Source organism: Morus notabilis, unplaced genomic scaffold (assembly GCF_000414095.1).
Source record: "Morus notabilis unplaced genomic scaffold, ASM41409v2 Scaffold1616, whole genome shotgun sequence".
NCBI classification, from domain to species: Eukaryota; Viridiplantae; Streptophyta; class Magnoliopsida; order Rosales; family Moraceae; genus Morus; species Morus notabilis.
Genome location: NW_010367923.1, coordinates 68,864 through 81,499, shown reverse-complemented (window position 1 = coordinate 81,499; position 12,636 = coordinate 68,864). Strand labels below are relative to the sequence as shown.

Below are 12,636 nucleotides of genomic sequence, written 5' to 3'. Positions count from 1 at the left end.
TAGTCTGACTCCAAAAACAAAAATGGAAAAAACGTAAAAACCTCAAAAATTGTAAATTCTTAAAACATTTAGGGTCAACTTGTAAAAGGGAGTCCATAATCTCATTAAGGCATTAAAGGACCTAAAAGTCAAACTTAGAACCCTTTACTCACTAGAAAATTATTAGGGACAAAACGATCATTTTGACGCGATAGATAAAATAGTCAAACGGACACCGAGCTCTGAGTTTCGGCTCACGGTTCTTAAGGGCATAGTGTTTAGGGTAACAAATACTTTAGGTTTATGGACTTAGAATTTGTCAAAACCAGTTATGGGTTAAAAAGGTAATTTTCTCTAAGGGTAAAAATTATCAACCGATGTTGGAAAACTCCAATCCAATCCAAACTCCTTAAAAAGGCGAGAGGTAGTTTGGGTAGACACAATTTGAAGCAAAGTAATTTAACGGGCCAAAGGCCCGAATAGAAGAGTCAGTAATCTTTTAGTTTACTAATGACAACCCTTAGGATTACAAAGACGAGGTTAAAGCCCAAGACTTAGGCGATCCAAACCAATCATTAGAGAAGTTTAGAATTAGCCATAAGTTGGTATTAGTTCGGTATATGACGAAGTCACGAGGCCTAGAGATATATCGTTTATGAAAAATAATGAGAAAAAGAGGAAATTAGGCCAAGACTTTAGATAAATTAAAATTAATAAGCCAATAGTTTACATAAGTTAATAAATAGGCCAAATTACTATTTTCGTCCATAATTTGTTTAGTTATGAACCATAACTTGACAAGTTATTCACAGTTTTTGTCCATAACTTGTCTGGCTATGAACCATAACTTGACAAGTTTGTCCATAACTTATCTGGTTATGAACTATAACTTGACAAGTTACGGCCTATTAATTTCTATAACTAAAAATTGGCCTATATATTTTTTTAAGTTTTTCATATTGGCCTATTTTTTACTATTTCCCAACAATAATTTAGTTAATTCGAATCTCCTAGTAAATTAATAAAGTGTGTTAATTAAGTTAATAATTAATTAATTAATCAGTATAACTAATTGATTAATTAGAGTTAGAAAACAAATTTACTTAAGAAACTAAAATAATCGACTTAATTGGTTAATAGAGTTTAGAAATAAATTAACTATCTAATTAGCGAAATTAATTAGTTAATTTATTTGGAAATGTTATTAAGTTAGAAGGGGGATAATTATTTTAGTTTATTTATCCTAAGAAATGTCGCTAAGACATAAGTCATAAAACTGAAGTAATTAGGACTAGAAGTTTGAAAATGAACTGATCATCATTGTAGGTATATTTTAAAAACAGAACCAACAACACTACGTTTGGTTCATGGATTCAGAACTATTTTTGATTTATGTGTGTTTTTTGTGAGAGGAAATACTGTAGCAAATCATGAACCATGATTTAAATCATGACATGAATACACTAACCAAACGCATCCTAAAAGAGTGAATTGAAGTAGAAAATGGTAAGTGTGATTATTGTTGGTGTGAGATTTGATATGCTTAAATCTTTAATCGACTCCTAGACCTATTGTCTAGCCCAAGAGAGGGAAACGTTATTCCAAAGGTTCGGGAGCCCACTAGGATTCACTTCTCAAAAAAAAAAAAAAAACACTGGCAACCTTCACAGAACATGTCAGGACACGTGTCAACATTTGAGTTACTCCACTACCTGCATCTTCCACTGAAGTGGATCCAAGATCTGAGGCAGAGGAAGCCCAACAGTTCCTGAGAAGGAAGGAGGGGGATGCTTATAAATAGGAGAGAGGCATCCAATGAGGGGGGAAGGCCAAAAAAGAGACACTTGGATATCTTATAATTCTATCTATATTCCAAAGTGGAGAGCTTCGTTAAGAGCAAACACTTGTATTTTGTAATCCAAATTTCCAGATAGTGAAGCAAACTAGTGGATGTAGCTCTCGTTATGGAGTCAATCACTATAAATTCCAGACTCTCTATTTACCTTTGATGCGATTTCTTTAGTATTTAAGTTCTTATTATAATTTACGTTTTCTGATTGTTCTTTCATGAATATATAACAAGATTTAATCTTGATTGACAAAAGCATGGATTATAATGGTGATTAGAGACCCAAGTTCATTTCTTGCATATTTCACATCAATTAACACGTTTTTATTTGGCTGTAGAAATCCGGTTCTACAATTATCCAGGTGAATACAGACCTCTCATACAACATGAATGTGTTTAAAAAGATATGCTTGAGATATTGTTTACTTTGTGTGCACCAATTCACGGTGGTTAATTGAGTTTTGATGATGATATTTTAACATATGTCGCCTCTTAACATTAAATTGCATTATTAATACTCATTTGGCATGATCATACTCGCATGTTCACTTGAGTAAAAAGGTTAAGGTAATGAAGATGAGTTAAGTGTGGTGTCACCCTCTGACCTTAAGGTAATAATTCCTCCAACCTTTGATGACAGGAGGTTAACTAACCTAAGTAGGTAAGATCATGAGTGTCGCCGGACGAAATGTCTAAGTAGCTCCCCCTGATGTAATGCCCTCCGGAATTAAATTTGTTTAATTATGATAATTATAGTTTATTAGTGTGCCTGAATTAATTTTCTTAATTAATCATGAACTTTTGAATTTATTTTGATATTTACAGTTTCACCCCTCTTTGTTTTATTTATTTTCCCTAATATTTTCTTTCCAATTTTTCTTTCTCTTTTTCTCTCTTCTTTTCTTTTTCCTTATTTCTTTTTCCTCTCTCTTCCTCACGTTACTCTCCCTCTCTCTTTGTCTCGACACTCTCTCTCTCTCCCTATCAGTCTCTCGAGCTCACTCTCCCTCTCTCTATCTCGATCTCTCTCTCTCTCTCTCATCTCTCCCTATCTCTCTCAAAGTTTTCTTTCTCAAGGGCCAAATTTAAACAAAAAACGGAGGTTTCCAAGAGGTTTTCAACATCAAAACTTAGATCGAGGTAAAACTCTTTGAAACTTACTTTAGATTTTCAGATTTAGCCTTATGGAACTCGTTTTAGTCGAGTTTGGTGATTTTTGGTTTAGATTTCATTTTTGAATGGATTTCAAATGCATTTTGATGAAACCTTGATGAAAATTAGGGGTTTTTGATTCTTTGGACCCTATTTGTTGATTTGAAACTAGATCTATGCATTTCCCTTGAGAATATGTCGAAATCGAACCTAAAATTTCCGGATTTGGCTTTGTTTCACGCGGATCAGCCATGGCTGGCCCTAGAAATCTTCCCCTCCGGTCGACCGGTCCAGTCACCCCTCCACCGGCCGACCGGTAGAGTTACACTCCTCTGTCACCGGTCGACCGATTCCCACTGAACCCGACCCTAAATAGCCCAAAACCCTGTTTTAACCATGAAATTCGATGTGGGATTGACCCAACCTCATTTGAGAACTCAAAATGAGTGGATTAGCCACATGAATCATTGTTTTCCATTCGATTATCCGGAATAAATCTCCATTGTCAGAGAATCATGATTTGAATTAAGAATTGTTTATGAACATTGATTTTGAACTATGGCACACTAATATGATACAATTGCATCTAATTAAACGAGAATGTTTGGTGAGAAAGATCAAACTCTAAATTGTTGATTTTGATGGGAAAGTTAGTGGCACGATTGGAATTGGAGCCTCAAAGGCAAGCGGAGCTAGGGCTACGTGAAGATAGCCACAGGTTTGACATCCTAGAGGTAGGATATTCTTATACATATCCTTGTTAGCCTCACTTTAAATGATTTTGGCCCATAAAAATGTTTTAGAACAAAACATGTTTAAAGAAAATGATTTCAAAGGAATAGCATGAGAATGCTATTAAGTTTTCTAATGATTTTGGAAATGAGATTTTAAAGAGTATCATTTCTTAAAATGAAATATCTTAAGAAATGATACAAAGCATGGTGGCCTCAGAGATCGTGATGTGGGAGTCGCATCCTTGGGGGCAGGTCCCGAAACCCGTACGGATCCACTTCTTGCTTAGTGGAATTATGACTCTGCATTTTTCACTAGACAGACATTTTACCGCTTCTTGTTTAGTGGTATGATAAGCTGCACACTTTCATTATACAGACATTTTCTACTATGTGAGTATTTCCTTTTTTAAAAAGGGATGACCGGTTTCAGGTGTATCTCTTCGGACCGTGAGTACCTTTATTTACTACGTTTTATAAAACTATATCCTACTGGGCATTTCTTTCACTTTTATTATGTTTTCAATATATTAAATCCCTCCAGGCGACACGAGGAGTAGTGCGGAGTAGGTAGCTACTACCAGTGACGTGGACTCGTCTTCGGGAGGTGAAGAGTTGTATTTCTTCTTAGCTTTTATCTCAAGGCATGTATAAAAGATTATGGATTGTAAACTTAAATATTGCTAGACTGTGGTTGATGTCACATTTACTTTTGTTTATATTCATGTATGCTAAACACCTGTGGGAATTCTTGACTTGATACCAAGGACGTGGTTTTAAACTGGTTTGGTTGGAAATTCCACCACCTTTCTTGAAATTAAATTTCTCTTGAATACAGGGGCTCGTTTTGGAAATACCTGGATGTTTTGGATTTGAAAAATTAAAATATTTGCAACATTATTCGCTAATCACTCTCTTAACAGGTTTAAGTTTCTAAACAAGCCTCTACGTTACTAACCCCGGTTTAGAGGCATGACAAGACTTGGTATCAGAGCCCTTGGTTTAGAACCTTAGGGTTTGAAATTATGCATACATGAATGACATCAGGAAATTAGTAAAACAGTCTAGCTTTCTTTTCAGATAAAAGAATACCACCGCGCCGTAGAAACCTTAACCCACCAACAATGCCGAATGAGCAATTCATGGAAGCCATGTACGCCGCCTTCCAAGGGATGGCTACTAGAGCCCAAAATGAACGTCCTGCGGATGATAGAAAACAGAACTACTTCCATGAGTACAGGCGTAGCTCAATTCCCGCATTCACTAGCGCAGATGGGCCCCAGGAAGCCGTGTATTGGTTCAAATCAGTGTCTAAGCATCTAAGTACCACGGGAGTACCAGATGAGTATTGGGTGGAGTTCACAGCTTTTAAGTTTGAAGGTCCTGTAGGTGCGTGGTGGAAGCATATCCGTCGAATGCATGATGTAGAAGGGATGAATTGGGAACAATTCGAAGCGCTCTTTAATGAGCAATTCTTTTCCCAAAGTTATCAAGATGAAAATGCCATGGAATTCATGGGCCTACAGCAAGGGGATATGACGGTGAGAGAATACGAAGCTAAGTTCAATGAGCTATCACGTTTTGCTCCTTCCTTGATTGAATCAGAATGCATAAAGTGCCTAAAGTTTGAGAAAGGTCTTAAGGGTGTGATCCAAAAATCGGTGGTAGCTTTAAGGCATCGAGTCTATAGTGACCTGGTTACAGCAGCCATCTCTGTTGAACAATAGCACATCGCCTTCCTCCAGGATCGAGAAGCTTCAGGAAGAACTTCAGGAGGACCCCAAAGGAGTAACAGAAAAAGCCGTGATCAGGGGCAAGGTAGTGGGAGAGTGCCTAGTGGTAGCAGTGGCTCTTCAAGAAGTGGGAAGAGTGGACCCTATAGCTTTAAGTGCCATCATTGTGGAGAGCTAGGGCATATCAAAAGGAACTGTCCTCTTAGGGGCCAACAGGTGAACCAACAGACCCAACAATCACCATAGAATCAAAGGGGTATTACTCTTAGTCAATACCGATTTCCACAGTTCACGCCTTTCTATTAGCCCCAGTTACCTGCACAGATGTCAATTCCTTCTGCACCAATCTTTCGTCCGCCGAACTACTCTTATTTCTGGCCACAGGCTTCTGTATCAGTACAATCTACCCTACCGCAACAACAGTATAGGCCTGGAAACTAGAGACCTAACAACAACGAGAGAGGAAAAGGGAAAGCACCGGGGTAGATGCATACCATGGCCGGGGGAAGTTTTGGAGCTCATGCCGAAAACCCAGTCGTTGAGGGTATGATACCTATCTCTCACTCTTTTGCACGAGTTTTGTTCGACACTGGTGCTACGCACTCTTTTGTTTCCACTTCTTTTGTGAATGTTTTGGGTTTGAAACCCGATGATCTAGATATTTCAATGTTCATAAACTCTCCACTGAGGTGTGTGGAGGTGACTAGCATATGTAGGTTGTGTGTGATCACGATTGTAAATGAGAAATTAAAGGCAGATTTGATAATCCTTCCCATGAATCAGTTTGATGTAGTGCTTGGCATGGATTGGTTGTCAAGATATGGGGCGATTGTTGATTGCCACCGTATGAGAGTTACCTTGACTACCGGTTCTGGCACGATAGTAACGTATCAGGGAGGTGTTAACCCGGTTACTGAAGAATGACTATTGAGGCATAGTGTCAGAGGACGGCAGAATTTAGCTTGTTTCTCATTCCTTTCGGCATTAGAGGGTGAATTCGGTATCGCTAGGGAGAATGTTGAGGTCCCCGTGGTCGATGAATATGCGGATGTATTCCCTAATGAGTTGCCTGGTTTACCCCCTGACCGAAAAATTGAGTTTTGCATCGACTTACTTCCGGAAACGGCTCTGATTTCTATTGCTCCGTATCGAATGACGCCCGCGGAGATGAAAGAGCTAAGGAAACAACTCGAAGAGTTGGCATAAAAGGGATTCATTAGAAACAACACTTCTCCGTGGGGTGCACCTGTCTTGTTTTTGAAAAAGCACGACGGATCCCTTCAGTTGTGCATAGACTACCGACAATTGAATAGGGTTACCGTGAAGAACAAGTACCCATTACCGATGATCGATGAGTTATTCGATCAGTTGGGAGGATCACGGTATTACTCAAAAATCGACTTGAGATCCGGGTATCATCAGTTGAAGATTATGAAAGATGATATTCCAAAAATAGCTTTCAGAACTCACTATGAGCATTATGAGTTCTTAGTAATGCCTTTTGGATTAATGAATGCTCCCGCCGCTTTTATGGATTTGATGAATCGAGTCTTCCGCCCGTATTTAGACCAGTTTGTGATAGTCTTCATTGACGACATCCTGGTTTACTCAAAGACTTGGGAAGAGCAACATTTGGGGATCGTTCTCCAGACTCTTCGAGAACACCAGTTTCATGCAAAGAATGAGAAATGTGATTTCTGGTTGACAGAAGTCAAGTTCCTTGGACATGTTATATCTGGACAAGGAATTTCAGTGGATCCTGCAAAGATTGAAACGGTGCTACAATGGGAACGACCGAAAAACGTAGCCAAAATTCGAAGCTTCCTAGGACTTACGGGGTATTATCGACGATTTGTAAATGATTTTTCGAGTATTGCTGCTCCAATGACTCAGTTGACTAAAAAGGAAGTCAGGTTTGAATATGATGCCGATTGTGAACATACATTCCAAGAACTGAGGACTAGGCTAACCAGTGTGCCGATTCTGACGATTCCTAATAGCGATGAGTCGTACGAGGTGTATTCCGATGCATCAAGACGAGGACTTGGATGTGTTCTGATGCAAAATGGACATGTTGTGGCCTATGCATCTCGTCAATTGAAGCCACATGAGCAGAACTACTCCATGAATGATCTAGGGTTAACAACTGTGATTTTTGCTCTCAAGATATGGAAATGCTACCTCTATGGAGTAAAATTCTAGATCTTCTCTGATCATAAGAGTCTGAAGTATCTGTTCACTCAGAAGCACTTAAATCTGAGACAGAGAAGATGGATGGAATACATGGAGGATTATGACTTCACCTTGCAGTATCATCCTAAAAAAGCTAACGTGGTAGCAGACGCTCTCAGCAGAAAAACTCCAGGAATCCTAGCATCTTTGGCATTGGAAGATTGGAAACAGAGTGAAATTGTAGGTGACTATGATCTTCAGTATTATGAGGATTCGAACCAAGCTATGATGTACAACTTGGTTTCAACGCCAACTCTTATACAACAAGTCAAGCAGAACCAATGGCATGATTCGCATCTTCAGGGGATTTGGACTCGAATTCAGAATGGAGAAAAGCTGGACGAATGGAATATTCGGGAAGATGGAACGCTCTACTTCAGGAATCGCCTTGTCGTTCCTCAAGTGGATGAGATAAAGAAGATAATCCTTCATGAGGCGCACAAATCGAGGTTCGTTATTCACCCTGGGAGTACCAAGATGTATCAAGACCTCAAAAGGCAATATAGGTGGAGATGTATGAAGAAGGATGTTCGCCAATACGTGTCAGAATGTTCGACTTATCTTCGAGTCAAGGCTGAACATCGAAAACCTGCTGGAGAACTGCAGCCTCTTCCTATTTCTGGATGGAAGTGGGAACACATTACGATGAATTTTCTGATGGGATTACCGAGGATTAAACATCGACATGATGCCATATGAGTCGTTGTGGATAGGTTAACGAAGTCCACAGACTTCATTCCCTTTCATGCGACGTATTCTAGGAAAGTTCTAGTAGAGTTGTATCTGGAGCACGTTGTCAGACTTCACGGAGTTCCGTTGTCTATCACATCGGATCGTGACACTCGTTTCAACGCTAGATATTGGAGAAGTTTCCAAGAAGCCATGGGAACCGAATTGAATTTCAGCACCGCATTTCATCCTCAGACTGACGGACAATCTGAAAGAGTTATTCAGATTTTGGAGGACATGCTTCGTGCTTGCATTCTAGATTTTGGTGGAAACTGGAAGAAGTATCTCCATTTAGCTGTGTTCACCTACGACAACAGTTATCAGAGTAGCATTGGGATGGCACCATTCGAGGCGTTGTATGGTAGACCTTGCAGATTGCCAGTTTGTTGGCTTGAGTCAGAAGATCGGCTGACCCTTGGACCGGATGTTATCCAAGAGAATAATGAGAAAATAGCCATGGTTCGGAAACGACTGATAACGGATCAGAGTCGTCAAAAGAGTTATGCTGACAGGAGGCGTAGACCCTTAGAGTTCTCAGAGGGTGATTTTATCTTGTTAAGAGTCTCTCCGCACAAAGGAGTTACTCATTTTGGTGTGAAGGAGAAACTCGCGCCGAGGTACATCGGGCCGTTTCAGATCACACAACAGGTCGGTGTCATTGCTTACCGCCTTGATCTTCCTCCAAAAATGTCTCACGTGCACAATGTGTTCCATGTTTCTATGCTTCGGAAGTGCCAGCCCGATCCAGAAGTCATTGTGCAATGGTATGACGTGCCGATCCAATATACACGACTTACGAGGAAGCACCCGTATAGATTCTTGACTGAAAGATGAAAAGCCTACGTCGACGTGACATACCGTTAGTGAAGGTGTTGTGGCAACACCATGGCGTTGAGGAAACAACGTGGGAATTGGAAACGACGATGCAGGAACGATATTCGTATCTGTTCATATCGTGAGGTAAATTTCAATTTCGGGGACGAAATTTCTTAAGGGGGGTAGAATGTAAAGCCCTCCGGAATTAAACTTATTTAATCATGATAATTGTGGTTTATTAGTGTGCCTGAATTGATTTTCTTAATTAATCATGAACTTTTGAATTTATTTTGGTATTTGCAGTTTTACCCCTCTTTGTTTTATTTATTTTCCCTAATATTTTCTTTCCAATTTTTCTTTCTCCTTTTCTCTCTTCTTCTTTTTCCCCTTATTTCTTTTTCCTCTCTCTTCCTCACGTTACTCTCCCCCTCTCTCTCTGTCTCGACACACTCTCTCTCTCCCTATCAGTCTCTCGAGCCCACTCTCCCTCTCTTTATCTCGAGCTCTCTCTCTCTCTCTCTCTCTCCCTGCCTCGTTCATCTCTCCCTCTCTCTCTCAAACTTTTCTTTCTCAAGGGCCGGATTTAAACCAAAAACGGAGGTTTCTAAGAGGTTTTCAACATCAAAACTTGGATCGAGGTAAAACTCTTTGAAACTTACTTTAGATTTTCGGATTTAGCCTTATGGAACTCGTTTTAGTCGAGTTTGGTGATTTTTAGTTTAGATTTTATTTTCGAATGGATTTCGAATGCATTGTGATGAAAATTGGGAGTTTTTGATTCTTTGGACCCTATTTGTTAATTTAAAACTATATTTATGCATTTCCCTTGAGAATATGTCGAAATCGAACCTAAAATTTCAGGATTTGGCTTTGTTTCACGCGGATCGGCCATGGCTGGCCCTAGAAATCTTCCCCTCCGGTCGACCGGTCCGGTCAACCGGTCACCCCTCCACCGACCGACTGGTGGAGTTACACTCCTCTATCACCGGTCGATCGGTTCCTACTGAACCCGACCCTAAACAGCCCAAAACCCTGTTTTAACCACGAAATTCGATGTGGGATTGACCCAACCTCATTTGAGAACTCAAAATGAGTGGATTAGCCACATGAATCCTTGTTTTCCATTCGATTCTCCGGAATAAATCTCCATTGTCAAAGAATCATGATTTGAATTAAGAATTGTTTATGAACATTGATTTTGAACTATAGCACACTAATATGATACAATTGCATCTAATTAAATGAGAATGTTTGGTGAGAAAGATCAAACTCTAAATTGTTGATTTTGATGGGAAAGTTAGTGGCACGATTGGAATTGGAGCCTCAAAGGCAAGCAGAGCTAGGGCTACGTGAAGATAGCCACAGGTTTGACATCCGAGAGGTAGGATATTCTTATCCATATCCTTGTTAGCCTCACTTTAAATGATTTTGGCCCATGAAAATGTTTTAGAATAAAACATGTTTAAAGAAAATGATTTTAAAGGAATAGCATGAGAATGCTATTAAGTTTTTCGATGATTTTGGAAATGAGATTTTAAAGAGTATCATTTCTTAAAATGAAATATCTTAAGAAATGATACAAAGCATGGTGGCCTTAGAGATCGGGATGTGGGAATCGCATCCTTGGGGGCAGGTCACGAAACTCGTACGGATCCACTTCTTGCTTAGTGGAATTATGGCTCTGCACTTTTCACTAGACAGACATTTTACCGCTTCTTGTTTAGTGGTATGATGAGCTGCACACTTTCATTATACAGACATTTTCTACTATGTGAGTATTTCCTTTTCTAAAAAGGGATGACCGGTTCTGGGTGTATCTCTTCGGACCGTGAGTACCTTTATTTACTACGTTTTATAAAATTATATCCTACTGGGCATTTCGCTCACTTTTATTATTTTTTCAATATATTAAACCCCTCCAGGCGACGCGAGGAGTAGTGTGGAGTAGGTAGCTACTACTAGTGACGTGGACTCGTCTTTGGGAGGCGAAGAGTTGTATTTCTTCTTATCTTTTATCTCAAGGCATGTATAAAAGATTATGGATTGTAAACTTAAATATTGCTAGACTGTGGTTGATGTCACATTTACTTTTGTTTATATTCATGTATGCTAAACACCTATGGGAATTTCTGACTTGATACTAGAGACGTGGTTTTAAACTGGTTTGGTTGGAAATTCCACCACCTTTCTTGAAATTAAATTTCTCTTGAATACAATGGCTCGTTTAGAAATACCTGGATGTTTTGGATTTGAAAAATTAAAATATTTGCAACATTATTCGCTAATCACTCTCTTAAACATGTTTAAATTTCTAAACAAGCCTCCACATCACTAACCCCGGTTTGGGGGCGTGACACCTGATGCTTCATTGGTCGCGCGCATTCAATACGTACACAGGACCCTAATGATAAAATACGTTTTCACAATTGAGCATAATTTGTCATGCATTCTTAAATGAGTACTGTGTGTAAAATATTTTGTGAGAATATTTGTACTCGTTAAGATTTTCCTCACTAGGTGGTTCATGTTGTAGGTACACTGAGCAAAATTTCGTACCTTATGTGCATTGATGGATTGGCTAGCTGGTGCAGGGTGATGCAAGCATGGTTATGGATGCCACTACACAATTTAATTTCCACGATATGCTATTGCAAAAGTTTTAAGTTATGTGAGTTATTCCTATTATAAGTACCTCAATTACATATATGTTTTTATATAATTAGTCATCTTCATTAGAACTTAGAGTATAAGTTATTATTCGGCTAACCTTAAGCTTTACACTTATAATGTTTTCTTTAAAAAGATTAAAGGTGAGATTTTCAATAATTATTTAATTGTAACATATTGACGCACTAGGGGTAGATTATCAATGGATGAATCTCACATTTAAAAAAATAGGTCTCTTGAATAAATAAAATAACGTCTAAGATCTAGTTTATCCAGTACACATTAATACAATGAAGTAAAGTATGCTTTAACTTAATATTTTTTCGGAAAATTCTTTTTCCTCAATTAGCTTTGAAATCTAAGTTTAAATTCATACATTGTAAGTGGGAGGTTCCTAAGCTTTAGAGCGATAGAAGTTTCATATTTATAAAAAAAAAAATCCTGAAATTTAAGTAATTGAAAATATGTTTAAAGCCAATCAAATGTTTAAGAAGACTTAATTATGTTTTAAGTAAGTTAAGTGGCGATCCAAGAAGTAGGGTTGTTACAAATAATATCGGGACTCAAGTTGGAAACAAAACCAAGGTCTAAGTTGGGTTTAGGTTAAGCTCCATGCTGGTGCAATCGCGCTAGCATTGTAATCATAGTCATTTATGGCCAACAATGGGATCGAGATTGCTTTTAAGGCCTGGTTAGGGTGGAGTTGGAACCGTTCTCAAATTAGTACCGAGATCGAGTCTAAGTCACG

The 12,636-nt window shown here is 38.8% G+C and overlaps 2 protein-coding genes across 2 annotated transcripts; both read left to right on the top strand.

Moving 5' to 3' along the window:
• Nucleotides 1-4,835: 4,835 nt before the first annotated feature.
• Nucleotides 4,836-5,438, top strand: LOC112094577. The gene has a single exon (XM_024175867.1). It carries the CDS (start codon nucleotides 4,836-4,838, stop codon nucleotides 5,436-5,438), a length of 603 nt encoding a protein of 200 aa, XP_024031635.1.
• A 501-nt stretch (nucleotides 5,439-5,939) lies between these two features.
• On the top strand, nucleotides 5,940-6,650 carry LOC112094576. The gene is made up of 2 exons (XM_024175866.1): nucleotides 5,940-6,342; nucleotides 6,433-6,650. Exons 1-2 carry the CDS (start codon nucleotides 5,940-5,942, stop codon nucleotides 6,648-6,650), a joined length of 621 nt encoding a protein of 206 aa, XP_024031634.1.
• Nucleotides 6,651-12,636: the final 5,986 nt, after the last annotated feature.

Bases quoted from the DNA above. Each gene is read 5' to 3' on its own strand.
- LOC112094576 (XM_024175866.1), top strand. From the start codon at position 5,940: ATGGCCGGGGGAAGTTTTGGAGCTCATGCCGAAAACCCAGTCGTTGAG. The intron at 6,343-6,432 runs GTGTTAACCCGG...TTTCGGCATTAG, and splicing joins GATAGTAACGTATCAGGGAG to AGGGTGAATTCGGTATCGCT.
- LOC112094577 (XM_024175867.1), top strand. From the start codon at position 4,836: ATGCCGAATGAGCAATTCATGGAAGCCATGTACGCCGCCTTCCAAGGG.